The sequence below is a fragment of the Caretta caretta genome, chromosome 8 (assembly GCF_965140235.1).
Source record: "Caretta caretta isolate rCarCar2 chromosome 8, rCarCar1.hap1, whole genome shotgun sequence".
Taxonomy (NCBI): domain Eukaryota; kingdom Metazoa; phylum Chordata; order Testudines; family Cheloniidae; genus Caretta; species Caretta caretta.
The window spans coordinates 97528678-97546567 of record NC_134213.1 but is presented as its reverse complement, the minus strand read 5'-3'; the positions used below and the strand labels follow the sequence as shown (position 1 = coordinate 97546567).

The following is a 17890-nucleotide window of genomic DNA, read 5'->3' as shown; positions in this document are numbered from 1 at the left end:
ATCTCTGTGTAGTCCCCAAAGAACAAACCTAATAGTGATAAGTGCATTCTGCTCCTCAAATTAATCATCAGACTACAAGTGGGAGCTTTGCTTGAGTAAGGACTGCATGATTTATCCCAGTGTCTCCTATTTTCAATGGTGAGAAGTCACTTTCTAAAAGACTTGAACTGAGGGGAAAATATTTAAGGAAAGAGTGAGTTTATTGAGAGTTACCCAACTCCCACTTGGAGGCAAAGACACCCTGCACCATGGGGGATAGATGGGACAGAGGGAACATTGGGAAGGGAAAAAAGAGCGATACAGGAGAAAGCTGAGCAAAGGTTCCATTTGGAGTTCTAAAAATGTGAGCCCCACCTCCACCCTCCGAGCCTGATAGGGCTCTCCCAGCAGGCATTCTGGCTTTAAAGCTACCCTGCAGAGACCCTGAGGGGGCAGGAATTTCTGAGCAGGGAGCAGAAGGGTGGGTCCTAGGACAACCCCTAGGTGACAACTCCAGCTGCCCCCAGACAGTGCAAGGAAGGGGTCCGGCGCGTACATAAAGTCTGCTGGACATGCTGACTTTAAGGACTTTTTATATACAATATATTAGGTATAATAAGAAAACTTATCTGAAATTCCCAGGACAAAACTTTACTGAGCCAGCTCCCTCAGGAAATCACTCCCCCAAAGGCCAATCTCTTCCATGAAATGATATTCAATATGGCTGATCCTAGACCTTTTATAATATAGCTTTCCAGCTCCCTGACATTAGCATATTTTCTTTTGCAATGAGCTGGGACGTTTGTTTCTTTTAGAGCAAGTGAGCTGTTCTTTTTGAGATTCGTGTAGAGTTTGGGGAGACGTGGGGGATGGGTCTGCGGGAAGGGCTGGCTAATCCAACTATTTTTGATTGTGTTCCTTTTTTCTTATTATTACTTAATTTTTGCTGCACTGTTTTTAAACACCTGTCAAGAGACTTTCCTTTTTAGTCTCATCTTCAAACTGCCAACTGCTGACTGTAATCTTGAGCTGCACACACTGCTAAAATATTCTGATCTGCATGACGAGTGGAGCTGTTGCCTCGGGACACATCTGCTGTAGCAGTTTTGTATAGTTTTAAATGAATGCATTTGGCTTTTAATTTTCCTTTTGTCTCCTTTCCCCCAACCCTTGGCCCATGGACCCACGTTTCTTTATAACACTCATACTACTGGGTCAGTCGGGTTTGAGTGCTTGCCGGGGTTGCCTTACCTACGGCTTTGCAGTTCTTGGACAGGGTGTCCATCTCGTATCCCTCGTAGCATTCACATTTGTAGTCCCCTTTGTAATTAATGCAGATCTGGCTACAAGCGTCTGGATTCTCACATTCATCTATGTCTGAAAGGAGCGTTTGAAACCCATCAATAACTTGAAATCAAACCATCTGTGATGGAGCAATGCTGGAGTGACTATAATTACGTCTCTGTACAGTGAAACAAGAGACTGCTGTTTGCATGTAAATTACCTCCACACGTTTTTTTATCCAGAAGCTTGTATCCGGGAGGGCATTCACATTCATAACCGATCTTCAAGTCTTTGCATATGTGTGAGCACCCACCGTTGTTGATCGAACATTCATTTTGGTCTAAAAGAAGCATACAGATTATTTAGGATAAAGGATGTTTTTTAATTACAAGACTGAGTACGTTAAAAGGCGTTGAGGTACCCAGAAATGTTTCAGTAGCTACCAGCTGCTGGTGATTGGGAGCCAGCAGCATGGAGCGCACTAGTGACTTCACAAATAGAAAACACCCACCAAAATTCTCTCTTTCTCTGTATCACTCCAAACTGACATTTTAAAGTCCCTTTGGACTAGAAACCAGTGGCCTAAAATGCAAATCAGAGACCCTGGGGATACTGTACAAAATTCTTGGGTTCGCAGTTCCCATCCATTCATAAATCTTTTGCTTCCAGGCATTAACTGCCTGAGAATTATCCCCATTTGACTTCCCCCTCTCCCTACTCTGGTGGCACATACCAAACTGTTTCCTTGAGCTGTAATAATCCATTCCAGGACAGTCATCTGACCCAATGGTCCCAGCTAACTGGGGAGAGTCTATGTGGTATTAGATATTCCCATCTAATACACCAGGGCAATCTATGCTGAGAGAGCCCCAGCATACACCAAGGTACAGTCCTTTGGAGATATTCCCACCTCACTTATGTACAGTCCGTACACAAGACACCCCGAGCTAACAGTGAGATGTGGACAGTCTGACTGCTGACAGCCTAATCTAACTCATGTGTACAGTCTATACAGTGATAGTCCCATCTAAGACCAAAATGCTGTCTCATCAAATGCTGTTTTTCCCCCTTGTGCAAGAGCTGAAATTGAAAGAGTAGAATTATTGCATCCTCGTAACTATAACTGGAGAGAGGTTGAGGAAGGTTGTTTTCTTGCCAGAAAAAACATTTTTCTTGTTGTTCCAATTAACCTATACAAGGTGAAGAGAAATTTCTTCCTCTGTCTAGGATTGCTGATGCAGATGATGTGGGAGTTCTGGGGCATAGCGGTTCACTTGGGCATGCAGCCCATCAGCTTGAAGCTTTACTGTAATATACAGTCAGATATATTTATTTTTACTTCTTGCTTCTGTGGATACCATTGTGTAGCAGTGTAGCAGCAGAACCATTAAACCAGTACCCTTGGAAGAAAATAAAAACAACAACAAGCCAATTAAAGTCAACGGGCTAGGAAAACATTGCACCAGGAGAGACAGCGACTCGGATGTAGTATGCTTCCACTTTCCTAACAAAGAAATAAGCATGTTATTAATAGCAGCAAGATCACTAGGCTCTGAGTCGCTGTCCACAGAGTCGTACTGTGTGCCATGCCATAGCTATTCTTTGACATTTATTAAATGGAAATTGCCTTTTATTATCGTTATATTGGCCTCTAGCCTATTAGACTGAACACATGCACACACACACAGACTTCAAAATGCTATAGGTTATTGTAACTTAAACAAGGATTTGCATGTCAATCACACTTCTGGTTACAGGGGTGCTTTGTAGCATGGATATAAAAACTACTCGAGCTCTGGTTCTCTCACTGCAGCTCTTATCATAGGCCTAGAAGTAGGCCAAGTGTAGACACTACTGTGCTCAATTTTCTATTATGGAAGAACAGCCAATTACCCAAACTGGGGCCACATATCCACCTGACAATTTAAATAAGATGACTAATAAAACTCTGCATTGTTTGGCGCCCTTCTGAGGATCTCAAAGTGCTATGGAGAGGTGCTAAGTACACTTATGCCCCATTTTACAGATGGGGAAACTGAGACAGACAGTGGTTAAATGACTTGCTCAAGGTCACACAGTGAGCCAGTGGCTGGAACAGAACCTGTATCTCCTGACTCCCACTTCCCTGTTCTAATTACCTGCATGTTGCTGGCGGCGCCCCTTATGTTGTGCCATGTGAGCGCCACTCCAGAGGGTGCCAGAGCCGGTTCCCTCTGGATACTGCTGAGGAAATAACTTCCGGCACCGGTGCATGTGGCGAGCACACACACCTAATATGGAATGGACACGAGCAAGCACTCGAAGAAGAACAGCCATGTTAAATCACCGTCTCCCAAGCATACACTCACATAGACCCCTCTGCGCTGAGTCAGGTGTTGAGTGAAAGGTGTAGTGCATCAATGTCCATGGGCTGATGATTTTGGGTGGAGGTGGAGACCCTACGAGATCCCCCTGTACGGTTTCCCCGTCTCTCTGTTTGGGTTGATATGGAGGGACAGGCGACACAAGTGGCTTGGCTGGCCTTTGTCAGCTCAGGGATAAAGTACAAAAGTCAGCACTAGAACTTCAGACCTTGGTCAGGGTCACGTTTCCCTATTTCTGAACCAGGATTTGAAAGAAAAAAAAAAATCTTCCTATATTTTTTCACCCAGTTACATTTTCTGAACTAGCCTCTTTGGACTACCAATATTTGAGGCCAGATTACTGCTGGTGTGCCAGCAATCTTTGAGGCCAGGTGTGCAAGGGTGGAAGGGAAGAGCACAAGGAGCCTTTCCCATACACCTTTGCATGTGAGCCAGCCACAATCACAGTCCTTGCACTGCCTGAGTACTCCAAACTAGTGCTGCTGCTGGCAGTATTCTCCTAAAAGGAGGGGTGAAAGCTCAATAACCCACCTATTTCCTGCACCAAGGTGTCCTCCAGGAAGAATGGAACTGCTCTTTGGTGGTGTGGTTTGGATTCTCTTGACCTTCTAACAATGTCGATGCAGCAAACAGGTGCTTATCAGAGATGTGCTTTTATGGCATCTGTGATTTTCACTAACTTGGAATCCAATGTAATTTTACACAGAGGGAATTTTTATCAGGCTCATTTGACACCATGCCCTTAATCCCTAACAAAAACCTCAATAACATGGAATCATAGAACACGAAGGGACCTCAAGAGGTCATCTCGTCCAGTCCCCTGCATGTAGAATATGGAACATGTAGAAACTGGAAATGGAAAACACCCACAGAACTCACTATCTGACAATAATACTCAGAAATCAGTTTCTATCTTTAAAGCATTTTACAAACACTAATTAGCCCACACACCAGTAATTACCTGGTGTCAGGGGGATCAGAATTTATGAGTTCCTTGCTCCTGGTCCTGTGCTCAGATCACACATCCCTCCATGAAGACAAAGTGCATTTCTTGGTGGAGTAGAATGGAGCCTCTGGGCAAGCCTCCAGTCACATCTGTGCAAGCCCAATGACCTCAGAAAGCCAGAGAGCCCAATTCTGCTTCCATTTATATCCATGCAATGGGTACAGTGTGTGCAGAGAGAGAGAGAGAGACACAGAGTGCAGCTAGGAATGGCATTAGCAGCCACATGTTGTTATTCTGCTAGTCATGAGCACCAGAGAGAGAAGAGGTTAACACAGCAGCAATAAGAGGAAAGAGGTGTGTACTGTACCACATTCTTTCACAGGCTCGTCAGACCCGTCCCTGCAGTCTCTATGTGAATCGCACACTTTGACTCCATCAATGCACTCTCCATTTTTACACTGAAACTTCCTGGGGCTTTCACACGTGGACTCTGTTGTGTTGGGCAAGAGAGGAAAGCGACTAAATTAGATTAGGGTCATGATAATGAAGACTGAACATCAAGCTTCAAGAGGTTAAAATTAGCAGTAATGAGATGGTGTTAAGCAAAAGAATATTTAGACTGAACATCATGCAGGAATTTTTTTTTCAAAGAGTGAGGTCTATTAGGACTTTAGAAAAGTTCCTAAAGAAGCCCCATTACTGGACTAATTTAAAATGCTCTGTAAGGAACAACCCTGCATTGGCCTGGGGAGATGGATTAGGAAAGCTAATAGGTCTTTTAAATCTCCAGTGCCTACAATGCTCTGACTGAGCTGGACTTCTTATTGTATCATACACTGGAGTGTAAGGTGCATTGGCTAAACGTACCGTTAATGCAGCCTGCCTCATCGCTGTTGTCAGGACAGTCGTGTACCTTGTTGCACTGCTTTGCTCCATCGATACAGGTCCCGTCCCCACACTGGAACTCATCAGGGCGGCAGGTCACCAGTGCTTTAAAATGACACCAGGATGGATTTTAAATGGCTTCATACAATAGTCTTTAACCACATACAACAGACTCTTCATTTGTCTTATTAACCTGTACCTAACATGCTCCCTGGGCTCCTCTACCCAATTTAAAACATGAATTATATGCAGAGTTCACTGAGTATATTAAAGGGCTCAACAGAAACTCAGTAACTCTTTCCCTGTGCAGGGAGCTTTAAGAGTTAACAAACTTGGGCTCTGGGAGACCAACAGGGGTGAGGGCTCGTCACTGAGAATGTCCTGCCTGTGGCCCTCAGATGTTTAAACATGGCAGCTGAGATGCGCCAGTTGATCTTACCACCCATGGCAGAGCACAGGGAGTGAAGTGGGTCTCTAAGCTTAGCCAGGACCAGCCCGTACAGGGCAAAACCAATACCTTGAATAGCAGCCCACAGCCAATCAGTGCAGACAATGGAGCTTCCTGTCAGAAACAACTGTAAGCAAGTGGGCAGCCAAATTCTGTGCTCACGGAAGTTTGAGTGGTCTTCAGCTTTAGCCCATACGAGGCGCACTGCTGCACTCCAATTCAAAGAAGATGAAGGTAGGGAGGGCCATGTGCCGACGCTGGCTACCTTGCCTCAGCTTTTTATTTATTTTAGAGACAAAAAGATTTTTTTAAAAAATACATTTTGAAACATGTCCAGCCTGAGGTCATGGGCCAAATTAATCCCTGGTGTAACTCCACTAAAGTCAATGCAGTTACACCAGGGATCAATCTAGGACTGGAGATGCTGAGTACTCAGAAGTCAAACTGAAGACCAAAGGGAGCTGTGAGAATTCAGCTGAGAGCCAGGCTTCGTGCTACATTACAGTCTGAAAACATCTCGGCAGACTCAGACCATGTTTCAAGCCTGGAACTAATTTTCCTGGTCAGGTTATTACTGACTCAAAACAGGTCTTCACAACAGAAACATTAAGAAATCCCTCTGCTACAGAGGGCTAGAGCCTTGCAACACTCGGAGTTACGATGCTTAACTTCTGAGTACCTGGCTGCCTAGTGAAATTCACAACCTTGATTTAGGTGCTCAGGGTCCCTACACCATGCTGGGGGAGAGTCAGGTGCCAGAGAAAGGGATTCACAGAAACCACCACACTGAGCTGCCAAAACTAGCCAGTAGGAAATGCTGAGGAAGGGGTTGGGTCTAAGCCCTCCCCCTCAAAGGGAATTAGGCACCTAACTCCACCAGAGGGAGGCGTCTCCGCCCACTTGGAATTCACAGCTCTGAACCCTTTCCCTAACCCTGGAGTTAAGCCCTAAGCCAGTCCTTTCTGGCAAGAAACCTAGGAGGAGTTGGAGGAAATGGTGATGGGCCCCCTTGTGCTCAAAAGACCAGGGGTTAGGGCACTCACCTGGGATGTGGGAAACCAGGATTCAAGTCCCTGCTCCAAATCAGGCAGGGTAGGGACCTGAACCTGGGTCTCCCACAACATCCCAGGTGAACGCAACTAATTGCTGGGCTGTAGTGTGTGGCACCACTGTCTCCTCTGTCTTCTGTGTGAGTTAGGCGTGTCCTGATGAGGCCCTGCAGGCAAGACAGGTGGGAGAATGACTGATCTGAAAATCCCACCAGGGCTGGGTGTGAGCTAGAACACCAGGTTACTTGGTGGTGTCAGGACTTAGGTGTCACTCTGCTTCAGGCACATATATGATTAGGCAGCAGCTGAGTGGGGTTTTGTGAATGCCAGTGGCACCTAAACGCTGAACTTAAGCACCTAAAGGGACAGGTAGACATCTACGTCCCCCCTGTGAATCTAGCCCAGAGCCCCTACCTGAAGCCATGTCTTCCTCAAGGTTATGTTAACAAACGGCCTCCATAGCTGAGACTCTCATTTATACTGACAATGAATAAGGCTATGATCAAGTCACAGAGGTCGTGAAAGTCATGGAAACTGTGACTTCCAGCAACCTCTGTGACTTCAGCAGTGGGAAGCAGCAAGGTCCTCTGCTGCCCATGGGGGCTGCGAGCTGCAGGGGCTGCCAGAGGTGGTGGGGAACCCCCAAGCTTGTGGGCAGCGGGGGAACCCCTGAGCTCCCAGCCACCACAGGCCCCCAATGCTGTGGATGGTCAGGGTACCCCACAGCTCCCGGCTGACATGGGAGCCGGTAGCATCCCACAGCTCTTGGCCCCTGCAGGTGGTGGGGGAACCTCCAGCTCCCAGGCCCCGTGGGCCCCTGGAGCTGCGGGCAGTGGGGGTACCCTGCAGCTCCCGGCCCCCATGGGCAGCAGGGGACCCCTCCTGAGCTGCAGGTGTATCCCGCAACCCCCAGCTGCTGCAGGTGGCTCCTATCCCCTGCGCAGCAGCCCCACTTCAGGTGGTGTGGTGACCCGCATATCCCCATTTTGTCCCAGATGCTTTTAGTAAAAGTCAGACTAAAAATATCCATGACAAAATCTTAGCCTTAACAATGAGTACAGAAGCTCTATAGATGCTCACGGATAGCAGCCGCCAGTTTGATTGCAAAGGAGATCTACAGCCCCCTGGGTATGTTACACATTACAGTTCAGAGGAGACCATCTTCCAAATGTTTCCTCAAAATTCTATTAAAGTAGTAAACCATTTGAAAGTCTTTACTGTTGTGTTTCTCCTTTGGGGGCTGAAGCTGGGTTTTACATGACAGAAAATCATTGCTGCTGAATAGCTATAGCAGGTCAGAGCTGATGCTAATTCATGTAATCCGAAGCCACGTGGCAGCATTTCCTTGACAATTTCACAAACTGTCTTTAAATACAGAAATTATGGCTTCTTCGAGTGCTTGCTCATGTCCATTCCAATTAGGTGTGGGTGTGCCGCGTGCACGATTGTCAGAAAGTTTTTCCTCTAGCCGTATCCGTCGGGTCAGCTGTGGAGCCCCGTGGAGTGGCACCTTTATGGCAGTGTATATAGGTCCTTGCTGACACACCTTCTGCTCAGTTCTTTCTTACTGCCAGTGATGGCTGTCGGAGCAGCTCGGTCTTGTGTATTGAAAGTGCCTACTTAGCGGTCTTTCTTTGAATAGTTGTTGTAAATAGTCACCCACTAGCGTTAATTAGTTGAATAGTACTTAGCTGGAAGATCTTCCCTGATTCCCTTTCCACCGGACGGGGGCATGCCTTGGTCCCAGGGCTTTAAGCCCTGTGAGAAGTGCCTGAAGCCTATGCCACGTGGTGATCCGCAGGATTCCTGCCTCAAGTGCCTCGGGAAGGGTCATCAGGAGGATAGGTACAAGGTATGTAGGGGTTTTAAGCCCAGAACAAAGAAGGAGAGAGACTCTTGCCTGAAGCTCCTCCTAATGAAATCTGCACTTTGCCAACAGCCTCAATGCGCAGCGCACCGGCGTGGGAACCCTTGGCACTGAGGAACGACTCCTGTAAGAAGCATCGACATCGGCACTGCTCCCCGGCCCCGAGGCTCAGCTCCACCTCACGGTACCATTCACAATTGCCGGTGCTGCATAAGAAGAAGATGGACAAGGGTCGCTCACCGGCACGGCACACCAGTGGGGTGTGTCCTGTGTTGGCACTCCCCAGACCTGGCCTGCAAGTCCCACAGCTGTTGATTCCAGCCATGACAGGGGGGCCGCTGAGTCCAGTGCGGATGGGCTCTCCAGTGCTGTTGGACCTATCAGTGGACAGGCCAGTAGTCCTTCCCTTGTTCCCAGACCTCATCACACAAGAAAACGGCAGGATACGACATCCTAACCTGGAGTCCCGCCACCCCACAGCGTGGAAGCTCCATGGTTAAACCAGTCTCAACTTCAGTTCAGGAGGTCTTTCTCGGAAGCAGGAAGCCCTCTATTCGAGCCACTTACCTTACCAAGTGGAAGCAGTTCTTGATTTGGTCTATGCAGAAGGGTACTCTTGCACCACAAGCCTTGATCCCATATGTTTTGGACTACCTGCTCAACTTGAAATGGCAGGGGTTGGTGACCTCTTCGATCAGGGTACACTTGGCTGCCATCTCTGCCTTTCACCCAGGGGTAGAGGATAGGTCAGTCTTTGGAAACCTGATGGTAGGCCGCTTCTTCAAGGGGCTGGATAGACTGTGTCCTCAGGTGAGGCAGCCTCTTCCTCATTGGGACCTCAATCTAGTCCTTGCCAGGCTTATGGACCCCCTCTACTTGAGCCCATGGCAACATGTTCCTTGCTTTACCTATCTTGGAAGGTAGCTTTCCTAGTGGCCGTCAGCTCAGCCAGAAGGGTCTCTGAATTCAAGGTGCTGACATCTGAGCCCCCTTTTATAAAGACAAGGTGCAACTTCACCCACACCCTGCATTTCTCCCTAGTCTCTCAATTCTATACAAATCAGGACATTTCCTCAAGCCACATGCCAATAACAGAGATCGCATGCTTCATTAATTGGATGTGAGATGTGCCCTGGCTTTCTATATCAAGCGCACAAAGCCATTTCAGAAGTCCCCAGAGCTCTTCATCACCGTCGCAGAGAGGATGAAAGGGCTTTCCATCTCCTCCCAACACATATCATCCTAGATCATGTCGTGCATCAGGACTTGCTATGACTTGGCCAAGATTCCGGCCCCAACGTTGACAGCGCACTCTACAAGAGCTCAAGAATCATATGCCACTTTCCTAGCTCAAGTGCCCATTCAGGACATATGCAGGGCAGCCACATGATCCTCTATCCATACCTTCACCTCGCATTACGCAATTTCTCAACAGTCCAGAGATGACGCAGCATTTGGCAGAGCAGTGCTGCAGTCTGCAACCAGAGGAACTCCGACCCCTCCTCCAAGAGTACGGCTTGGGAGTCACCTAATTGGAATGGACATGAGCAAGCACTTGAAGAAGAAAAAACGGTTACCTACCTCTCATAACTGTTCTTCTTCGAGATGTGTTGTTCATGTCCATTCCAAATCCCACCCGCCTCCCCTCTGTTGGGAGTATTCAGGCAAGAAGGAACGGAGCAGGCGGTGGGTTGGCAAGTAACTATATACACTGCCATAAAGGCGCCACTCCAGGGGGCTCCACAGCTTACCCGAGGGGTACCGCTAGAGGAAAAACCTTCCGACAATCTCAAAGAACAACAGTTATGAGAGGAAGGTAGCCATTTTTTTTAGATACCCCAAAAAGAGCCAAGAGACATTAAGTGAACTACCAGCAAGTATCATAAAGTGCAAGCCATGGCACAGTGTTATTCTTCACAGCATCATACAGGATGCAAAATGCAGATTTAGGATGACTTCAGTTGACTAAACTCTAGCATGTACAGAATTGCTGCATGACATTTTATATAGCAATGACAACTGCAGCACCTGTGGAGGCATGGGGGAAACTTAGCATTTATAAATACAGCATGACAAAATAAAGCTGTGAAGCGGCACTGTCCCCTCCCACCCAGAAAGAAGTCAAACGCACCCAATAAATGCACAAAGATAAACCTTTTGCAAAAAACCCTAAGGGAAAAAGCTTTCCCAAGTAATAAACAGTGTCCTAGGAGCCACAGCTTTGTTACCATCAAATTCTAGAAGCTAAATAATTGTGAGACAGGTAAGTGGATGGCAGACCTCGAGAGCAACACCTACTGGATCATCAGTTTCATTTTCTTCCTTGTAGGTGGCACTCTTTCCTCTAAATCAGCAGTGAAGCAATTGCCCAACCCAATCCTACACTTATTCAAGTTAGTGAGATTTTTGTCACTCAGTTCAACGAGAGAAGGCCTGCAGTTTATCAAGTAATTTGGGACTCTCAAGACAAAAAGGCTCTATGCACCTTGAATATATTTATTTATTATTAGTAGTAATATTAGTAATATTAGTAACAATAATAAGACTCCCTAATTTAGGTTTTATTTAAAAATAATAATTTAACCAACCTTACTGTAAAGAGAAATGTTTCCATTTTGTAGAAAATGAAATCCATTTGTACGAAACCCAAACCCAATATTGTACAGCTGCATGAGAATTTGAGGGGAAACTTGTTAACACTAGTTTAGTGTCTTTATCCAAGCTGAATGGACAGCAAAATGCATAAATACCAGATGGTGCAAAGACTTAGTATGGAAAAAAATACTTTTGCAATTGGAAAAGTACAGTGATCAGAATAATTCACCAGAAGTTTGAAAAGTGTTGTGATTTTCACAGGTGCTGATCACCTGTACCTCCAACTGACCCAATGGGAACTGCACATGCTTAGCGCCTCCGAAATACGGCCACTGAGGGCCTCACATTTGGCATCCGACACTTCTGACCATTTTGGCTAAGGTTTGTAACACAAAAGCCAAAGAAGTTAATAAGCATAAAAGGAACCATAAAACTCCACAGCCTGGGGTTCAACACAGTTCCTATAAACATGGTTTGAAGCCTAACCTTCCCATGAGCCATATCCCCCACTGTCTCTCCAGTGGTCAGTTTATTGCTCTTTCCCTGAACATCTGGATAAGCGGAATGAGCAGCTGAGCTAAATTTAACTCTTTGGTCACCAAGGACCAGGTAGTCCCCTAAAACCCTATCGGATGTGAAAAGAACATTCAATTTTTAAAAATTCTTTCACTTTTAATCACCTAAGTGTGACAAGGGGAACAATTTAAAAAAAGAAAAGGAGTACTTGTGGCACCTTAGAGACAAACAAATTTATCTGAGCATAAGCTTTCGTGAGCTACAGCTCACTTCATCGGATCCTCCTGAAGATCGAAACAACAGACTGGACTTCTACATAGAGTGCTTCCGCTGACGTGCACGGGCTGAAATTGTGGAAAAGCAGCATCACTTGACCCATAACCTCAGCCGTGCAGAACACAATGCCATCCACAGCCTCAGAAACAAATCTGACATCATAATCAAAAAGGCTGACAAAGGAGGTGCTGTTGTCATCATGAATAGGTCGGAATATGAACAAGAGGCTGCTCGGCAGCTCTCCAACACCACTTTCTACAAGCCATTACCCTCTGATCCCACTGAGAGTTACCAAAAGAAACTACAGCATTTGCTCAAGAAACTCCCTGAAAAAGCACAAGAACAAATCCGCACAGACACACCCCTGGAGCCCCGACGTGGGGTATTCTGTCTGCTACCCAAGATCCATAAACCTGGAAATCCTGGACGCCCCACCATCTCAGGCATTGGCACCCTGACAGCAGGATTGTCTGGCTATGTAGACTCCCTCCTCAGGCCCTACACTTCCAGCACTCCCAGCTATCTTCAAGACACCACTGACTTCCTGAGGAAACTACAATACATCGGTGATCTTCCTGAAAACGCCATCCTGGCCACTGTGGATGTAGAAGCCCTCTACACCAACATTCCACACAAAGATGGACTACAAGCCATCAGGAACGGTATCCCCGACAATGTCACGGCAATCCCGGTGGCTGAACTTTGTGACTTTGTCCTCACCCATAACTATTTCACATTTGGGGACAATGTATACCTTCAAATCAGCAGCACTGCTACGGGTACCCGCATGGCCCCACAGTATGCCAACATTTTTATGGCTGACTTAGAACAACGCTTCCTCAGCTCTTGTCCCCTAATGCCCCTACTCTACTTGCGCTATATTGATGACATCTTCATCATCTGGACCCATGGAAAAGAAGCTCTTGAGGAATTCCACCATGAGTTCAACAATTTCCATCCCACCATCAACCTCAGTCTGGACCAGTCCACACAAAAGATCCACTTCCTGGACACTATGGTGCTAATAAGCAACGGTCACATAAACACCACCCTATACCGGAAACCTACTGACCACTATGCCTACCTACATGCCTCCAGCTTTCATCCAGACCACACCACACGATCCATTGTCTACAGCCAAGCTCTACGATACAACCGCATTTGTTCCAACCCCTCAGACAAACACCTACAAGATCTCTATCAAGCATTCTTACAACTACAATACCTACCCGCTGAAGTGAAGAAACAGACTGACAGAGCCAGAAGAGTACCCAGAAGTCACCCACTACAGGACAGGCCCAACAAAGAAAGTAACAGAATGCCACTAGCCATCACCTTCAGCCCCCAACTAAAACCTCTCCAACGCATCATCAAGGATCTACAACCTATCCTGAAGGACAACCCATCACTCTCACAGATCTTGGGAGACAGGCCAGTCCTTGCTTACAGAAAGCCCCCCAACCTGAAGCAAATACTCACAAGCAACCACACACCACACAACAGAACCACTAACCCAGGAACCTATCCTTGCAACAAAGCCCGTTGCCAACTGTGTCCACATATCTATTCAGGGGACACCATCATAGGGCCTAATCACATCAGCCACACTATCAGAGGCTCGTTCACCTGCACATCTACCAATGTGATATATGCCATCATGTGCCAGCAATGCCCCTCTGCCATGTACATTGGTCAAACTGGACAATCTCTTCGTAAAAGAATAAATGGAGACAAATCAGACGTCAAGAATTATAAACATTCAAAAACCAGTTGGAGAACACTTCAATCTCTTTGGTCACTCGATTACAGACCTAAAAGTTGCAATTCTTCAACAAAAAAACTTCAAAAACAGACTCCAACGAGAGACTGCTGAATTGGAATTAATTTGCAAACTGGATACAATTAACTTAGGCTTGAATAGAGACTGGGAGTGGATGGGTCATTATACAAAGTAAAACTATTTCCCCATGTTTATTACCCCCACACCCCCCACTGTTCCTCAGACGTTCTTGTCAACTGCTGGAAATGGCCCACCTTGATTATCACTACAAAAGGTGTCCCCGTCCCCCCCCCGCCCGCTCTCATGCTGGTAATAGCTCACCTTAAGTGATCACTCTCGTTACAGTGTGTATGGTAACACCCATTGTTTCATGTTCTCTATGTATATAAATCTCCCCACTGTATTTTCCACTGAATGCATCTGATGAAGTGAGCTGTAGCTCACAAAAGCTTATGCTCAAATAAATTGGTTAGTCTCTAAGGTGCCACAAGTTCTCCTTTTCTTTTTGCGAATACAGACTAACACGGCTGCTACTCTGAAACCTGTAATTTAAAAAAATGTATCTTTACAATGTTCTTATAAGTACAACAGCATCGTACCTACAATGTTGTGGCAAATGCTATCCTGGGACCTGGTAGGCAGGCAAGGAGTGTGGGAGGTGGTGGGACATTGTCCGTGTGCCTTTTTATAATGAAACTGGGACATAATTCCATTTCAGTATAATTGGCTGAGTGAATACAACAGGCCACCAATCAGGGGCATTCTCACAGCAACAGGATATCCTGTCTTAGAGAGGAGGGCTGTGTTTTTGCAGAGCTCCTCAATGTGCAGAGCTTAGTTTATATGCACCAGCTGTTCAGAAAATTGCAGTGCTATTTTGGAGGCTTAAACCAATGGAATCTCAGCACTTTTCTAGCTCCTCTTCAGTTCCACAGAATAGAAACAAAGCAAGAACCTGTTATATTAACTGCTACACATAACACAACTATGTTTTACATTTGCAAACTCTGGACAAAAAGACAAGCTGCTCAAATCAACATGCACATTCCAGGCTCAAAGCTGGTATTCGCGTTGCCAATTATCCCAGAGTCTTTAACGACACACATGGGGATTTGTGCCAAACAACTTCCATCTGAGGCATTTATTACTTTTTGAAAATAAAGTCACTTTGCAGTTTTATGGCAATTTTCACATGCGTGTCTCAAAGCACTTTTCAGGCATTAACTAAGCCTCAAGATAAGTCCTATTTTATGGATGGAAGTACTGAGGCATAGAGAGTTGGAAGTGACACGAGAAGACTGTTGTAGAGTCAGGATTAGCTCTCAAGAGCCCTGATTCCTAGTTATTTGTTCTAAGCACTGTCCAATATTCCCCTTCTGTATGTACAACCTATATTTCAAAGGAGAACTTTTAAGATAACAGGTCTGGATTGTGAGGCTGATAAATCCAAACTATAGATTATATTAGAAAAATACATTTTGAGTGTATTTATATGAATTCAGAAAAAAAAACAACTGTCACAGACAAATTCCTTGAGCCAGCCCATTCTATCCTATTTATTTTCTCTCTCTCTGCCAAAGCATTTTCACTAGTTGTCACCCTCAATGGGTAGCCTACTCTTTCATTCATCCAAAATGATTATGACAACAAGTGACTGATGCTGGCCTCAAGAGAGATTTTTTTTTAAGTGGTTAATATCCCTCTATTATGTATAATACAAAAACCCCAATAGCTCCATGTGCAGGAAAAGATGTCAAATTGATATTGTCTGTCCTGAACTTACTCTAATCAGCTCAAATCTATGGTATTTTTAATACCTATTGTAGAGGTATCAAAGCACCAGATGATGAATGCCATGTCATATATTTGCAATTTCTTCTGTATCTTTAATAAAAAAAAGACTTAGAAAGTTCAGAAAGAGAAGAAAACCTCAGCTGTCTGGGCCAGATCCCCAATGGGTGTAAATCAGGGTAGCTCCACTGAAGTGATTTACAACAGCTGAATATCTGATTCTCTGTTTCCACAACTCTTTGTTTAGCAAACTCAGATCCTTTTGTTTTATAAGGGCACCGACAAACCTTTTAGTTCTCCCATGTCACTTTTAAAGCTGTGTAATAGATGGTACATTTATATTTCAGCTGTGTGCTGCAGAACACGCACCATCTACCGTCACCACCTGGGTGCAGCTTTTTTATGGTTAGGAGCCACACTGGCTTAATCTAGGAATGATCAATTAAACACACAGATACCCACACACAGAGCCACACATCCTCTCTTCTCTGGTGCATTAAGGGTCTCCTTTCCCACTACATACAGCTTTAGTGGACTAATTATACTGTTATTTACACTGGTTTTACATGAGTGTTCTGAACTTCATTTACTTCAGTGGAGTTACTCCTTATTTATATCACTACAAGTGAGAGGAGAATCAGGACCTGCATGTGTCAAGGAGCTCTCCAGAGAAAGGTTGGTGTAACAGTCAAAGCATCAGTGTTGAAATACCTGTGTTTCCTGGAGCCACAGGACCAAACCCAGCAGAGGAAGCTCTGCCATTCATCTCTTTCACATAGGTAAACTGAACATCATACAATTTGCTGTATATGGATTTACTGCAGACCTTGTACACTAAAATTCCTGCCTTCTGAACATGAATGTTAAAGGTCCCAAGGCACTTTCCAAAGGAGTGGGAGTTTGCCCATCTCCCTGGCCATATTTCTTCTTTCCTTCACTATTATGCAGCTGTGCACTAGCTGGCAGTCATCACTGCCTCAGAGGAAGTTGCACTATGTGATGTTGTAGGGAGATATTTTGAAAAGTTTTCTATACAATTGTGAGATATTACTACTGCTGCCTGCTTTATACCATGCTCCTTCAAAGCTTCCTATCATGATGGCCGGAGCTCAGTGGATACCCTTTGGAACCCATCTCTACCCATGTTGGATCAGGCTAGGGGACGTCCCTGAGTAATAAAGTACTCTCTCGCCTCCAAGGTGGGCTAAGTGTAGTCCCAGTCCTGCCAACCATTTAGCAAAGGTGAGATGAATGCAGGGGTGAAAGTAAATCGAGTGACTTACCGGTATGCTGGGGCCAGCTCTGGACCCCGGAAGGGGCGGGGCTGAGGGGGTCAGAGCCAGCCCCAGCCCACCCTGTAACGTAAGTGCCCCCTCCCCCACCGGGGTACAGCAGCAGCAGCCCGGGGCTCCAGGGGCTATTTAAAGGGCCTGTGGCTCCCATGCTTCTACAGCCTCGGTCCTTTAAATAGCCCCCAGACCCCTGGAGTAGTGGTGGTGGGGCTCCGGCAGCTATTTAAAGGGCTGGGGTGGTAGAAGCAGGGGAGCCCCAGGCCCTTTAAACAGCCGCCGGAGCCCCACAGCTGCTACCCCAGGGCTCCAGCAGCAGGGCTCTGGAGGCAATTTAAAGGGCTGGGGCTCCAGCCACTGCTGGCAGCCCCAGGCCCTTTAAACTGCCCCCTGGGGAAGCCGGGCTTCCCCAGTACGATGCACCAGCAAGTACCAGGGCTTACTTTCACCTCTAGATGAATGTGACTTGTAAGTGACTTGACTTAGACTCCCTTCTAAACTAAAGAACTGGGGCTCAAAACGGCATTTTCACTGATTTCAACTGGCAAATGCTTCCGGTGACATGTTCCCTACTGCACCCACCTAGGTCCCTTGGATATGGAGAAGGAGAGAGGGGAGCTCATCTTTCCTTTACTGGATTGAAGCTTGTGTGTAAATAGTCCACCCTCAAAGGCCAATGCCATTCCAGGGAACGTTCCTCAAGGTCTGAGTTCACTTACTTACATTGTAAGTTCTTTGGAGTGGGGACTGTCATTTTGTTCTATGTTTGTACAGCGCCTCGCACAATGAGGTCCTAGTCCATGACTAGAGCTCCTAGATACT

The 17890-nt window shown here is 46.1% G+C and overlaps 1 protein-coding gene across 4 annotated transcripts in view; it reads right to left on the bottom strand.

Moving 5' to 3' along the window:
* The window catches only part of LRP8 (LDL receptor related protein 8), a 301572-nt gene that overhangs the window by 34075 nt on the left and 249607 nt on the right, over positions 1 to 17890 (bottom strand). For 3 of the 4 annotated variants that reach the window (XM_048862342.2, XM_048862339.2, XM_048862343.2), the window contains 4 exons: positions 5440 to 5562; positions 4940 to 5062; positions 1484 to 1603; positions 1231 to 1356 (listed from right to left, as the gene is read on the bottom strand). In XM_048862342.2, coding sequence (XP_048718299.2) covers positions 1231 to 1356; positions 1484 to 1603; positions 4940 to 5062; positions 5440 to 5562 — 492 coding nt within the window. The remainder of the gene's footprint in view (positions 1 to 1230; positions 1357 to 1483; positions 1604 to 4939; positions 5063 to 5439; positions 5563 to 17890) is intronic. The other variant, XM_048862340.2, reaches the window with a different exon arrangement.